Source organism: Otolemur garnettii, unplaced genomic scaffold (genome assembly GCF_000181295.1).
Source record: "Otolemur garnettii isolate 467f Iridium unplaced genomic scaffold, OtoGar3 scaffold00011, whole genome shotgun sequence".
Lineage (NCBI taxonomy): Eukaryota > Metazoa > Chordata > Mammalia > Primates > Galagidae > Otolemur > Otolemur garnettii.
This window is the reverse complement of record NW_003852406.1, coordinates 1,455,845-1,471,110: the sequence shown is the minus strand read 5'-3', so window position 1 is coordinate 1,471,110 and position 15,266 is coordinate 1,455,845. Positions and strand designations below refer to the sequence as shown.

Genomic DNA, 15,266 nt, shown 5'->3' with positions numbered 1-15,266 from the left:
AAGTTTTTTTAGGATTGCTAAATTCTTTTGATAATTAAGGGAGATTGATGGACTCTCTCATTAAATTGAAATAATGTCATCTTTGATTCCACAATGTCGTGGGAAAATAACTCTTAATACACAGCAGAGAATCAAAACATGGCAAGTTTAGAGGGACACCAGAGGCCCCTTAGCTCCAGCCCTTTGTTTTATTGATGAGGAACCAGAAGCCCAGGGAGGGATGGACTATGTCTTTACCCGGCTTTTTTGTGACATACCAGAGACCAGAACCCCATTTAGGACTGCCTTTCAGGGGTCACATTCACTTTTTTTTTCCCATTCAGCAAGTGTCTACAGAGTACCACTACAAGTTTGGTGCTTGGATAACTGGTATTAGTTGTCACATTCTTGGGTCCAGAGCCTTCTTTAGCAAAAACTCAAATAATTACTGCTTCCTGGGTAGAAGGTCCACCTTCTGTGATGATTTGCTATAGTACACATGGAGACACATTTAGTGTTTTTCATTTATCAACATTGTCTCTCTTATCTAGTTTGATTCTGTATGAGACACAGTTTTGCAGAGGTATGTGGGGGTGACCGAAGCTTAGGCAGCACAGCTCTCTGACTCATGATCTGGTTTTCATGAAAATGTCTTTGTTACCAGCTCAGGGAAAGAGCTTTGATTTTGATCACCAACTTCAGACATTGTTCACAGAACTTCTAGAGTGAGCTTTGTTGATCCAACACCCTGTATGTGAGCCTATTTGTTCTCATGATATGGGGCTTGTTAGTGAAACTGGAGCTATAGAAAAAATATAAAAGAGAAGAGATAATGTCACTTCTATCCTCCCCCTCCTCTTTCTTTCATTTTGGGAATAATAGAGGCGGCCAGGCCAGGCCCTAATGTCTTGGAGATTCTACTTTGGTCCTGTGAAGATCAACTCCTGTCTAGACGTTCTAGAATAATAAATTGATTAAGAAGTCAGAAGACTTATGGGGTTCTTAATGCCCCAAAATGCAAAATTGTCCTAATAAATCTCAAGCATTAGAGTTACTCACAATGAGCACTGCTTTGGGCCAGGATGCCTACCCCATAGCCATGAGACACAGAGCAGATCTCTTAGACCGGCCCTCTCTGGATCCTCACTCCTCAGTGGCCAGAAGTTCACTCTTCCAAGGTGGCTGGGTTTGGGATAAGGGGCCACTGATTTCATTGCTCTCTAGAAGTAAACATCAAACTTTCAGCTTGCTGATGAAATTGACCATTTTTGGCCTAGGGAATATCCTGCATCTGGGGATCCACTGCTGAGACTCCCTTAAGGCCACCGCTATCCAAAACAATGCAAGCCTGATGCTAGAACCTTTGATTTTAGAGGACATGGTAGTAGGTTTCAATTTGCTTTTGGTAAGTTGTTTTCAGACTTTGATGCTATTTTAATAAAATCACAGTTGTCTTTTTTTTTTAACAAAATGAATAAAAGCCTCACCAATTTAAGTACCAACTAGAATAGAAGAAGTATTTTAGAATGTGGAAAAAATCCTATGGAGCCACTTGCCCCAGGGTACATAGGATGGAAAAGATCAGGAAAAGCAGAAAACACGTTAACCAAATTGTAGTGTTTGTCTGCTGATAAAAAGGGCGAATGCCCAAGTGTACTATTTTCAAGCACTAAGCACTGTCCATTTGCCAGTTCCTTATCTTAATCTTTGCTGTACTCCATCCCACCTCCTCAACCAAGATAAGCAAGTTTAGTTTACATTGTATAAAATTCTCAGGAAGAGGGAAAACAGCAAAATAAAATTTAAAAAGAATGTGAAAGGGAAAGAAGAGGGTTCCTGACTGCAATGTGTATTTATAGTAATGGATAGATGCTCAAAGTTAAATAGAACCTTGGAGATTAACTAGTCTGACCTTTTTACTAATATATAAAGCTCTCTCCAATCTCCCCGCACATCCCAGTTTGACTTGAATACCACCAAGAATACCACTTTCTTCTGAATAACCCAACCTGTATATAGTCAGCTTTAATACTTAGAAATGTCTTTTTTGTAAAGATTGAAGCTTTCCTCCCTCTGACTTCTAACCATTTGTCCTATTTCTGCCCATTGGAGTAAAAAAATAACAGAATAACTCTAAGTTCTGTGTGGACAGAGCTTACAAGTTTTACTAGGGCCCCAACAGCAAACGCAGGGCTGAGATTCAACCAGAGGGCTGAGTCTCTGGCTGAGCTCCTTACATATCAGCCCCCTGGAGCCAACAGCAGGTGGAAAGGGTACAGGGTGGTCATGCAAGGGCAAGAAGAAGACACACAGCCCAGGGGTGAAGTAAATACCCTCAGTTCTCCATTCTTTGTTTGCCATAGAGCTTGGTGCCCATGGTGTCTGTTGGTCCCTAATTTTAAAAGAGGGGAAAAGAATGGATGATGACATATTTAGTTATTTCCATTTCAGTAATCCTGGAGCCTATGTAACCTGAGTGGGGACTCCAGGGTCTTTGCATATAAAGGATCTTGAAACAGACAGAGTTAAGATCATAGACCTATACCTGAAAGGAAAGAGAGGAGAGAAAGGAGGAGGGAAAGAGACAAAGGTAGGAGGGAGGGAGGAGGAAGGGAATGAGAATATGTGGTAAATATATACAAGATAGAAGCAAGCATCCTGCCCCCACCACTTTCACCCACCTGTTTTCTCATTTAAAAGAAAAGGAGAATATAAACTAGATTTTTTTGAATGATTTTTTTTTTTTAATAAATGAGTCTACCTTAGCAAAAAAGGCAAAACTAATTCTAGGAGAAAGGAAGTACCAGTTTAAATGTGGGAAAGTCTCTGGAGAGATGTTGTGGTCTAGAAGAAAGCACATGGCTTTTGCAGTCAGACAGACCTGGCTGTGAATTTCTGCCCTGCAGCTGCTGGCTCTGAGATCTTGGAAGAGCTTTGAGCCTTACTTTCTTCATGTGTAAAACAGGGAATATAATACCTCGCTCTCAGGATTGTTGGGAAGGCTAAGGGAAAGAATGTGAAACACCTGTGTCCTGTCTTAGCGTAGGTATTTAAGCATCTAATACAGGTTCATTTCCTTTCCCTTCCTCTCTTCCACTGGAAGTAGGTATTCACTAAGTAAAGAGAAGGCTAATCTGTATGCAAATAAACATACACGTTCTGACGATTCACAAACTCATCCTAGGAAAAGTGCTGCATACCTCAATGCTGAATATCACTATGGTCACCTTCGAAATGCTCCTCTGGGGAAGCTATGCACTGATGCCAGTACCTAGTCCACCCTTCAAAGCAATTTTGGAGCTCTTTTTCTGGAATTGTTTGCTGTTCTCAATGACAATGAAGTCAACAAGGTCTGACAGTGAAGTTTGCAAAGTCATTTTAGAAAAAGTACTTCATACCTCATTGCTGAATATCACTGTGGTGACCACATGGCCAAAGGGAGTACTTCGAAGGTGACCAGAGTGCTATTTAGCAATGGGGTATATAGCACTTTTTTTAGGATGAGTTTACAAATTTTATTGTCAGACCCGGTAAGTCTGAAAATGAGCTGCAGCAATTAAGAAATGTCTTACCAGTAAGTTTCCAACTTGCCTTACAAAAGCAGGTCTACAAAAAATATATCAGAGATTTTCAGAAATTATAAATTGGAAATAACGAGAAACTCATGGTATTCTCCCTTCAGGTTGATTTTTTTAAGTGAGATTTCTTTTTCTTGCCTCTTACCATCAGATTTGGCAGGTCCCTGTGGGTAGCCACCCCTGCAGCATCTGTCTCTCCTGTGGGTTTTCCCCAATTACTGCTTATGAAGTCCGCCCCAAATCTTTTCCAGCCACACTCACACACAAAGTGTCTGAGCTTTAGACATGGCTCAGACATTCTGGGCAGTAGACTGGTTTGAATAAGAAGGGACCCATTCAGGGATGGGAGCCAACACAGCAAAGGGCACTATTCACCCCCCAGAGCAACAACCTGGTGGCTTTGGCACCAGGCAGACTACCAGCCCTTGCCAGACCTGTACATCCCGAAAGAGGATGGGGAAAGGAGCCTTCGGGGAAGTGGTTGGCCTCTGCTTTGGGGATATTTGTCCTTTTGCTGTGCACTTGTGAAGCAAAGGCACGGAGAACTGCCTGAGTCCTTCTCTCCCACTCTGAACCCAAACTCTTGCTATGGACTTTCCCCACATTCTTTACCAGATGCTCAGAAGGAGCAGTGGATACAAGTGTGAGCTCCTATCCTGCAGATCCTCAGAGCACCGTCCTCTGATGCTGTCCACCTGGTGCATCTGACCTCCTCTGCCACAGCATGGCAATAGCCAAGTTCACATGGACATCATTGTCTGTTGTAGAATGTCCAGAATCATTCTCTCCCCACAGCCCAGCCGCCCCTGCTTGCCTTAGCTGCCTGAGCCCAGCCAGTGACCTGATCTCTGGCTGGTGTCACTCATGCCTTGTCTTCTGTTATCCCTGCAGATGAAAATGAGTGCCTCAGCGCTCACATCTGTGGAGGAGCCTCCTGTCACAACACCCTGGGGAGCTACAAGTGCATGTGTCCCGCTGGCTTCCAGTACGAACAGTTCAGCGGAGGATGCCAAGACATCAATGAATGTGGCTCTTCCCAGGCTCCCTGCAGCTATGGCTGCTCTAATACCGAGGGTGGCTACGTGTGTGGCTGTCCCCCTGGTTACTTCCGGATAGGTCAAGGGTAAGTACCACTCTTCCCTGGTCATGGTTGGAGACTCTTTCAATCCTCATATATTAAAAATATGTAACTGAAAATTACCTGTTCTGGTAGAGGAGAACTATGCTTTATGTAATCCTTGAACCAATTTGTTAGCTTTGTAAGGGTTTTAGGTTATTTTATCTGAAAGGGGGCATCTGGATTCCTGGAAATTTATAGAATATAAAAGAAAAACAGAAACTACACTGTATGTATCTCTCTAGGTGGCTTCTCTTTTTCATTCTCTTGGTCTTCGAATCTTGTTGGGATGTGATTCATCTCTCTGTAGAGATTCCTCTCCGCCACTCTGAGTCTGAAGTAGGGTCAGCCTGCACCTACCAATCCGCTCTTGTGGGGCAGGCAAGATTCTATCTTGATTTAAATTGCCTTTTTATCCAGCTCCTGTGAAGAGACATCAAAGACTTACCTTTTTGTTGAGGGTTTTAAATCAGATTTTACATTTTGAGCTTGAATTTACATTGAAAATTACCAAAAATAGCTCCGCACTTGTGGCTCAAGCAGCTAAGGCACCAGCCACATACACCTGAGCTAGCAGGGTCGAATCTTGGGCCCGCCAAACAACAATGATGGCTGCAACCAAAAAATAGCTGGGCATTGTGGTGGGCGCCTGTGCTCCCAGCTGCTTGGGAGGCAGAGGCAGGAGAATCGCTTAAACCCAGAGTTTGAGGCTGCTGTGAGCTGTGATGCCACAGCACTCTACTGAGGGTGACAGCTTGAGGCTCTGTCTCAAATGAAAATTACCAAAAATGCATTAAATGTGAGAGTTGAAATAGCTATTGTATTTTCCAAGTAGAAAACCTTGTCAAATTATACATGTGTCTGTGTAAGAATTGGGATAGGGAGGGCATATTTTTTATTTTACTCAATAATTTAAAAGTTTTGTGGTAAGTTTCTCAAAGTTTTGTTTTTCCCTGCTGAATTCATCTGGATTTGGGTGTTTATCTAGTTTTAGCTATCCAGAGAGGGAGCGCAAATTTTAACTTTTTAATTAGGAACACAGAGGTATTAAATACACATACACACCCTTACAGTCCCCCCACACACATATGCATGTATACCAAATTATTAATCTAGCGGTCTCTGATTTCTTGACACACAAACATCAAGTGATTCATTTTGGACCTTGTAAACTTGAAGGTGAAAGAATGCTTCGTGGGAAGCCCACAGAATGCCAGCACCAGGACACAAATTCCCAGATGTTTGTGTCTGGCTCTCAGTAGACTCATTCTTTATAGTTTAATGCCAGAACCATTTTTCCCAGAAAAACTTGTGACACTCCAAACTGGCTTTTGGCCAGTGGGATTTTATAGTCACACTTCTTATAAGTGGTGTTCCTGGGGTATGAAAATACTGGAGAGGAGTTCTGAGAAAGGGACTAAAGCCTGCAAATCTGGGGCTTACCTCCCAGTAATTTAGTCCTTATATGGATATATACGGACACACACAGGGTGAGTACGTATCATTTCATCCATTTGATTGTTTCTGTGCATTTCATGCTGTAAAATAAAGAAAGAGGAAAGGAAACATGTGGGCTCTGGCAAGACCGAAGTAAATAGTGGGAACCCATAAATGGCTGTGAATTACAACAAATAGCTTGTTGGCATCTTATTTTGAACTCTAAAGGCATAAAAGAAATGAGTTATAAAGAGTAGGTCAGCTATTACAAAAACAGAAAAACCAGCTAGATAATATTTGGTCTACATTATGATCCATTGGTAGAAATCTGCCCACTTATAACAGTTGTAGCCTCTCTAAATCACGAGAGCATACTCTGCCCCAAATGAAGATTCTTTGAGGACTATTCAAATGTTTCAACACATTTGGAAAGAGGAGCCTGATAAATACACATTCCAAGTGGCCTCTGAAATAGTAAGCAGAATAACAAAACAAGGTACTTGTGAAACATGCAAGCCTCCCTCCATAACTTGGCTTTGCTAACTGAAAGGCAAAGAAAAACAGCTGAAGTAGTTCTCTCTTGGGCATGGGTTTGTTTGTCCGGCTTTGCATGAGTCAGAGCCAATGGCCCTAGTGGTTTTGAATGACTTGAGCACAGTTCCCACAGTTGAGCAACTTGCTGTGATACATGCATATTACATATTATACATGCATTTTATATATTGTATATCTTCACAGTTTATTATGGAAATAACCTTCAGGTAGCACCTGGGGCTTTCTTCCTGTTGTCAGTAGTGTCAGCAAAAGGTCAACGCATAGGCATGATTGCTGAGAACTTGATTGAGGAGTCATGGGAGTGGATGTGATGGGGTTCAAGAAACCAAACTGTGATGTCTCATACCTTTCTCACCGTCCTAGACCCTGTTTCATAAATAGAAGACGTTTTAGGTCCAGGCTTGGTGTCTCATGCCTGTAATCCTAGCACTCTGGGAGGCCAAGGTCGGTGGATTGCTTGAGTTTAAGACTAGCCTGAGTAAGAGCGAAACTCTTTTTCTACTAAAAATTGAAAAACTGAGGAAAGAGGATCACTCATGCCCAAGAGTTGGAGGCTGCTATGAGCTATGATGACACTATGGCCCTCTACCCAGGGAGATAGCTTGAGACTCTGTTTCAAAAAATAAAAAAGACATTTTAATTTAATTTCTCAAGTCTCTCCTCCACCAGTCTTCTGTTGTCCCACTCCGTGTCCCCTCCCCAGCATAAATACTGCAGAATGCCTGACCTGTTAGGTTTGGAAAATGAATGGGGCAGATAATAGGCTGAGAGGTAATAGAAAGAAATCATTAAACTTAGGAAGCTGGGGGTTAGAGGCCAAGCACAGAGGACCTCACTGTGGGTCTCAGAACCAGCCATCATCCAGCAGACACACAGGGCTGAATGTCCGGAATGCAGGGACCAAGCTTCACCTGAACTCTTGCACCACTACCCTGTTCCCCATTCTAATGAAAAACATCTGTGCTCCTCTTGTACTTCAGGCACTGTGTTTCTGGAATGGGCATGGGCCGAGGGAATCCAGAGCCACCCGTCAGCGGTGAAATGGATGACAACTCGCTCTCCCCAGAGGCTTGTTACGAGTGTAAGATCAACGGCTACCCTAAACGAGGCAGGAGGCGGAGAAGCGCCAACGAAACCGATGCCTTCAGCACTGAGGTGGGTCAGAAGGTGGTTTCTCCTGACATCTCCTAGAGGGGGAAGGCCTTTCAGATTCTTGTGGTTTCCTCCAAGATGCTCCCAAGTGTGAAAAAGTTCCCTGGGGAGAAAAATCCAGACATTCCCTGAGCTCTAGGCTGCATTTTATATGAGGCTATGGGGCTTCCTGGAGTTTCTTGCTGCTTTTAGGGAGTGGCCATTCAAAGGTTTTCACATACTTGCTCATTTCCTCTGTCTCGCCAAAAAGAAAGTCAAACACCCACCCAAAGTCTGCTGAAAGGATAAGGTTTGAGATCCAGGACAGCAAGTGGGCAGAAGAGTGAAGTGACATAGTGCTCCTTCCATGGGGACGCCAAGTTCTGAGAGCTAGAGGCTCCTCTACTGAAAAGAGCCATGTGGAGTGTGAGGGAACTTGGCCTGCAGACAAGAACAACATGGGACTGAAGCAGCCTGGTTTTCTTTGCCTACGGCTGCTATAGCCTTTCAGTCAACTCAGAAATGCAGATATTCACCCAGACCTCTGGCTCCAGGCCCATAGACTCCAGCACATGTGGTCCCAGAGAGACCAGCAAGAAGCCAGGTGAAAAGCATTGAACATTAGCAGATCATCACAGTCAGGAAGTAGGCTCATAGGTGTGTCCTTAGGAGGGGATGGTTTTATATCAGTGAAAAGAAATTGAAATAGACTGGCTCTTAGTATAGGTGCTACAACCTATCTGCCTGTGGTTTGGAAAATAAGTCTTTGAAGGGAAAATAATTTACCAAAACAGTGGTCCTCAAACTTGAGCATGCATCTGAATCACCTAGGAGGCTTGTTAAAATGGATTTCCAAAAGACATCTCCAGAGTTTCCGATCCAGTAAGTCTGGGATGGTGCTGAAAATTTGAATCCCTACCAGATTCCCAGGTGATGCTGATACAGCTTGTTTTGGGACCACATTTTGAGACCTCCCTCATTAAAGACCTCCAAACACAAGTCATTTCAACCGGTTTTCTTCCTGGCATCAGTTTAATCTTATAAATACATGCCAACTTAACACAGTTGCGATTTAAACTAAGTGACTTATGGCCGAGTGTGGTGGCTCACAACAGTAATCCTAGCACTCTGGGAGGCTGAGCTCACAAGTTTGAGACCAGCCTGAGCAAGAGTGAGAGCCTGTCTCTACTAAAAAAGAAAAACTGAGGCAAGAGGACCTCTCAAGCCCAAGAGTTTGAGGTTGCTATGAGCTATGATGCCATGGCATTCTACCAAGTATCAACAAAGTTAGACTCTGCCTCAAAAAAAAAAAAATTTAAAAATGAACAAAGTGCCTTATGAATGTGTTTTCAAGATAGTATAGGCCACACGTGCAGAAAGTGGTATTAGTGTGAGATTGGACTCAACGTTTTCTTTAATACGAGACTAAGTAGCGCATCCACATTGTATTGAATCCATTGCTGGGTGTCTTTCCAGGATCAGGCTGAGACAGAGGCTAACGTGAGTCTTGCAAGTTGGGATGTTGAGAAGACAGCCATCTTCGCTTTCAATGTTTCCCACGTCAGTAACAAGGTCCGAATCCTAGAACTCCTTCCAGCCCTTACGACTCTGACAAATCACAACAGATACTTGATCGACTCTGGAAATGAAGATGGTTTCTTTAAAATCAACCAAAAGGAAGGGATCAGCTACCTCCACTTCACGAAGAAGAAGCCAGTGGCTGGAACCTATTCATTACAAATCAGTAGTACTCCACTTTATAAAAAGAAAGAACTTAACCAGCTAGAAGACAAATATGACAAAGACTACCTCAGTGGTGAACTGGGTGATAATCTGAAGATGAAAATTCAGATTTTGCTTCATTAATTCACCATCCAGAGACCAAAGAATTAAAAGAAAAACAAATATAGATAGGTAGAATTATATTTTCCCCCAATCAGAATCTTCATATCTTAGGTACAATCTTCCACCAAGTAAATTTGTATAAATAAGCACTATTCTTGTATTAACAAAAGCAAGGTACAGGCAACTTCCCTAGCTCAAAACAACCACTTTCTCAGGCTTCTGTAGCTAAGCTGCCTTGTCATATGTGTTGATCTTGAAAACTGGGACGTGTATTTCCATTGGGGGTTGGCCATCCATGCTGGCATGCCATTCTTCCAGCAAACCTACAGGAATGTGCTTCCAATTGATGGACTCTTCTATTGTTTTCAAATTTTTAAACTCCGCTTCTCCAAATACAAGTACTAGGTTGGCCATTTATAATATCTATTTGGTGCTAGTAAATTTTCAAACTAGATTTATGATTGCACTGTAATATTTACACAACTTAGAAGCCAAATTACAAGTATTCAGTTCAAATACTTCATTAATTTCAATCAACCAAAGTTAGTTCAGTAGCTTATCTCAGTTATGAGTATAATACATTACATGTAAATTAAGTGTGTGTATACTGTAATCGTGCTATTTTTTATCATTGAAAACATTTATAAACTAGAATAATAATGCCCTTAATTGTGAGGGTTTTGTAATGGTGCTTATTAAGACCAAAGACTTGTTAAATGTATACACCAAGTGGTAATGAAACTTCTGTGACTGGCCCACACATGCATTGAGGTCTGGGAGGACCAGGAAGCAACCTCAGCAGCCAGAGGATTTCCAGTGCACCCTCATCACAGCGTGTGCAATACGCCAAGATTACCCTCGGTCAATCCTGTCAACAAGGGGTCGATGTCATTAATGTCACAATAAAACAATCTCTTCTTTTTTTTTAGTTTACCCCTTGGCTTTGTGTTCTTGCACAGATTTGGGGGTGGAGGGGCCATGCTGGAGGCTAAATCTCCTGGAGTTAAATTATCCTGAGTCTGCTAGTTATGGCTTAGAAAGGTGCCAAATGTATAACCACTAGAAGAAATTTTAACCTATGTGAGTCAGTCCCTTACTTCACTCATTAAAAACAGCAGCGTCTGGTGTCATTAACCTGACTTGCTAGTAAGAAATTTAGATTGTTGAGTCATTTCTGAAACATGACCTAATTAATCTTGTGACTTTTAAACTCTCAAGATTTAAATACTTTCAAATATCAAATTCAGTCATTGTCTTAGAGCACATGAATTTCATTATAAAAGACTTAGGATGCCCTTCCCTTAGATATACACAGTGTTGGCAGACCTTAGGTGTTCCATCTTTTTTCCCCAAAACGATCTTCTGTTAGTCAATGTAAGTCTAATGACAAAGGGATAATTCCAGGCTGGATCCAAGTGAATGATACAACTCTCGGTTTCCAAATGCCATAATTTGAAAATGCTGTTTTATTTTAAGTGCAATATTAAATATTTAGCTGTTAAGCTCATTCCATTGATATGAAATAATTTTTAAAATCCCTAAAGGCCATAAAGCATTTTGTGGTAGTGAAAATAGTGGGAAATAAGATTGCTGCAAGAAATGGGTAGGACACAGGACAGACCTCTCAGAATCACTGAAAAGCTAAGCTAAAGACAATAGAGCAGTTTTTTTTCATATTATACCAGAAGGCAAAATCAAGGTCAGTTGATGTTTAATACACACCGTCCTAATCATGGAGATCCCCATTGAAATCATGGGTTTTCTTGCATTGTGGCGAGCTGCCTATCACCAGAGAGAAGAGTTTCAGGCAGGGCTTAAAGGCAGCCATTGCAAAAGGGTGCTTTCTTTCACCCAGCAGACCACAGACCATCTTGAAGTTGTTTTTGTACCTCTAATTTTGCCATCCAAAAAAAAATCTTGCTCATATTAGATACTCAGTAGAGAGGAGTTGAATAATGATTATGGAAAAGGTCTGTACTTGGATAGGAGGTTAAAATATGACTCAAAATTTCCTTCTAACTCTGTACCTATGGAACCATGTGATAAAAGTGTATTAAAATTGTTAGAGAACAGTATCTAGCATATGAGAAACAACAGTTTGCATTATGGAAAACGTCTTTGATAATTTAACCAGAACTGCATTATATTCAATAATGGATTTTCTTTATTACCAACAACAGAAGAAAATAGAGTTGGCATATAACGGATCACTTTGATATTTTTAATAGTCTAAGTCTGGATTTTATTTATTCCAGAGCCAACAAATTTGAGCAGCATATTTTCCGTGTTTCTGACTGTAACAAAACATTTTCCTCATTGTTCCACTGTAAATATTCGTCTTGTTGGAACTCTCTTTAATCCTGAGATTTAAACCTGTACCTTTCAATTATCTGTACCTTTTCAATTTTACTTTCAATAGTTGAAGAACTTGGCTTTGTAAGTCTCTCAGAAGCTTGAAAATGTCTTGTCTATACCCCCCCAGCCCATTTTATTTGCCAATGATTATTTTGTAAGTAGAGTTGAAATGAACTCAGCTGGCCTTGTGAAATGTTTAAACTTGCACAAACAACTGCATTTTTGTTCAACAAATAGCACTTTACTCAGCCAAAATTGCTTTGGACATTGCCATTACAAATACTGTTAAACTCCAGAAATCATGTTTGTAAATTAGATGAGCCAGAATAAAGGACAATTAAGTTGATACTATGTACTTAAAAGTTAATACCTATAAACTGTTAGGGATTTTTAAAAATCACAGCTTTGTCCCCAGAACGTGCTTTATTCTGGTTTTAACTGTAGTTGGTAGACATGTGTTAGAAATGTAATTATTAAATGGTTTAAGGACACGGTTTTCCAATGCTAGAAGATCATTACCGGTAGAATGATTGGTTTTCACATTCATAGCTGAAGAGATTCATTTACCCCTTGCCAATTTTAAAAAACACTTTGTATAAAAAAAAAAAGAAGGAAGCCAATTGACTTCATTAAAGTTTTTGAAAGCTGATGTAATCCTAACATTATGTATGAGTTAAGAAAGGATTCTCAGTATTATTCTGCGTTTAGGGTTAGAGAAAGAGAAGGAAACTATGAATTTGGTTTTGCAAATTTCCGTATGTCCAGGCCTGGGTTCATTTACAGGATTGGGTCTCAATGAAAGGTTCCAACATTCTCACAGATGTCTGCACAAGAGCCTTGTCCATTTCACACCTGACGTGCACGTGGCAGGACCTGGCAAGGCCACGAAATCTGTTATTTCAACTAACTGCTCATGAATTCAAAACGGGGGAGGGGCATGCTGTTTGGTTTGGTTTGGTTTTGGCAAAAAAAACCCATAAGCCTTTTTTTAGGACACAGACTATTATGCATCCTTGATTCAAACCCGAGTTAGGACCCCTATAAATGGATGTTAGTTTCATTTTTACTGTTGAACTGTAGGAGGCAAACTGAGTCAAAGCAGGTAGGTGGGTGTGACTTCTGGCTAGCTCATCCTCTGCTCTCTGTTCATTGTGATTTCTGATGCATTGATTATTTCCATTTCCTAAATGAAAGCAGCATTACCTTATGTTCACCTTTGCCCCTCGTGGGTTGGTTCTAGTGTGAGCTAGAGGGCACAAAGCCTTCCAAGTCCTTCTGGAATCTGTAGCTTGGGTTCATATTTAAGCAACACAATGGCAGAGATGTTTAGCAGAAAGCGGCCGCTCCGTTTAGCAGGTCCCGCCTCACTTCCTTATCCCACCTGATGTGTTCTTTGCAGCTGTGCTGGGAATTGTAGAAAGAAGAAAAGGTCTGTTTCCTTTTTACCCTAAAGTACTCTCCTGGGGTGAATTAAAGCAAATCTAAATGATTAAACATTTTCTTCTCTTGGAAATGGAGACATTTCAAAACATCCTGATGATAATCACACATCCATGGATCCTACCAGACACTGGCAGAAAGAGGTCACAGGCCTGTGAGTTGTGTCTACATGATGAGTTCTGCCCTGGCTGTCCCCAGCAGCTCTGCTATGGAGAAGGCCAGACACTTTGGGAAAGGTTAATGGGACCTTAGGATATCAGAATTTCAGGGGCACAACAAGATGGGTTGGGTTTGTGTCTGTGTATTTTTGTAACTGCATGAAATCAGTAGGATGCACTGCTCAGCCTATCTCCCATCCTACCAAGATTAGGCCCCTTCAGGGCACACACTGCACCTCTCTAGGGTGGTGGATGGTCAGGCTCCAGTGTCCTCAGCCTGGTGGCAAGCTGCTCCCTGAGGCCCGCCGCCCTCTGCACTTTTGAAGATTGGCTTCAGCAGGCTCTCTTGTGAGACATCCCCTGGAAGCATAGCACCTCCAGCTTGGGAGTCAACATGCTGTGCAACCAGGTCCTGGGAGAAGATAGTTCCTGGTCATGCCCACACATCATCCAGCAGACCTCACACTCACCAGGTGTACCATCCTTCAAGGCTGACACTCTCAGCCTCAAGTGTTTTTTTCCCTCAGGGTGTGTGATTCTTGGTTTGCAGAGTTTTGATCGTTCTGTGGACTGCAAAGAGAGTTTGCTGAGAGCTTGGTTCAGTCCTCAGGAGGGCAGGCCTAGAGTCCAGATGCTGCAGGACATCTGAGGTCAGGAAACTGTGTTTGAATCTTTCTAGCTGTGTGGCCCAGGGAAAGCAGCTTGATGCCTCTGAGCCTTGTTATTAGGGATAATAGCAACTCCTTTCCTATATTCTCACAAGACCATTATTATTTGCTGTATATGTTTTCCTAACACCCTGTAGGACTTCACAGTTCAAAAAGCACTTGTGAACTGTACTCACGCCGATTGTCACCTCAATCCCGGATTTTTATAATATCCATCCTGCACAAATTGGAGTATCTTGCCAAAGCGCTCTCACCTTAAACAGGTAGAACTGAGACTAAGCCCCAAGGTCTTCTGACGACACAGTATGTACCCAATTTACTGTGCCTACCAAGAGAAGAGTGAATAAAATGCAATATACAAAAGCAAAATAGGAGCAAATGAGCTACAGATTTCATCTGTGATTCAAGATCTGGGCTCTCTCCTCTTCCAGTAATCAAGAGAAGGCTGAGGAAAGAGTGCACCATGCCTTTCTCAGCCCCCTTCTTTCTCCCCTTGCTTCCATCCCTCTACCCTCAGCAAATGCTCACCATGGCCCCTAGAACCAGCTGCTGCCTCCCCTGTGCCATAAGCAGCCTCTGATGCCAGGACTGGGCCTGCTTCGTCCTCACAGCTCCATCACCCTGTTCAGTGCCTAGAATATTAGTAGGCACTAAATATGAGTTGAAAGGATCAATGACAGATTTGTAGAGGGGAAATAGGAAAAATCCCCACAGAAGAGGAACTGTTTACTGTCTGTTCCTTCCTGTTTATCTCCCTCCCTTTCTTTGGTTTTCTCAGCAGGTGTTTCAGCAGGTGTTTTTTGAGCACTTGCCTTATACTATCTGCATGAAGTACTGGGACACAGATGGCTTCCCAGCCCAAGGGAACTGGGGTGGGCGGGGGGGCTGGAGTCTCTCTACTCACTGCCTCCAAGACAATTCTTACTAAAAAGTATAACCAAATGGTCCTTCAGAGACCTTGAGAATAGGCAGACAGTGCTTCCTGGGAGAAGCTCTCATGGGG

The 15,266-nt window shown here is 42.1% G+C and overlaps 1 protein-coding gene across 1 annotated transcript in view; it reads left to right on the top strand.

The window, feature by feature from the left end:
* Positions 1–10,575, top strand: part of FBN1 (fibrillin 1) — a 233,936-nt gene extending 223,361 nt beyond the window's left edge. The window contains exons 63-65 of the mRNA XM_023510045.1: positions 4,449–4,680; positions 7,647–7,821; positions 9,274–10,575. Of these exons, the coding sequence (XP_023365813.1) occupies positions 4,449–4,680; positions 7,647–7,821; positions 9,274–9,663 (797 nt within the window). The 3' untranslated portion in view covers positions 9,664–10,575. The remainder of the gene's footprint in view (positions 1–4,448; positions 4,681–7,646; positions 7,822–9,273) is intronic.
* The last annotated feature ends 4,691 nt before the right edge of the window (positions 10,576–15,266 follow it).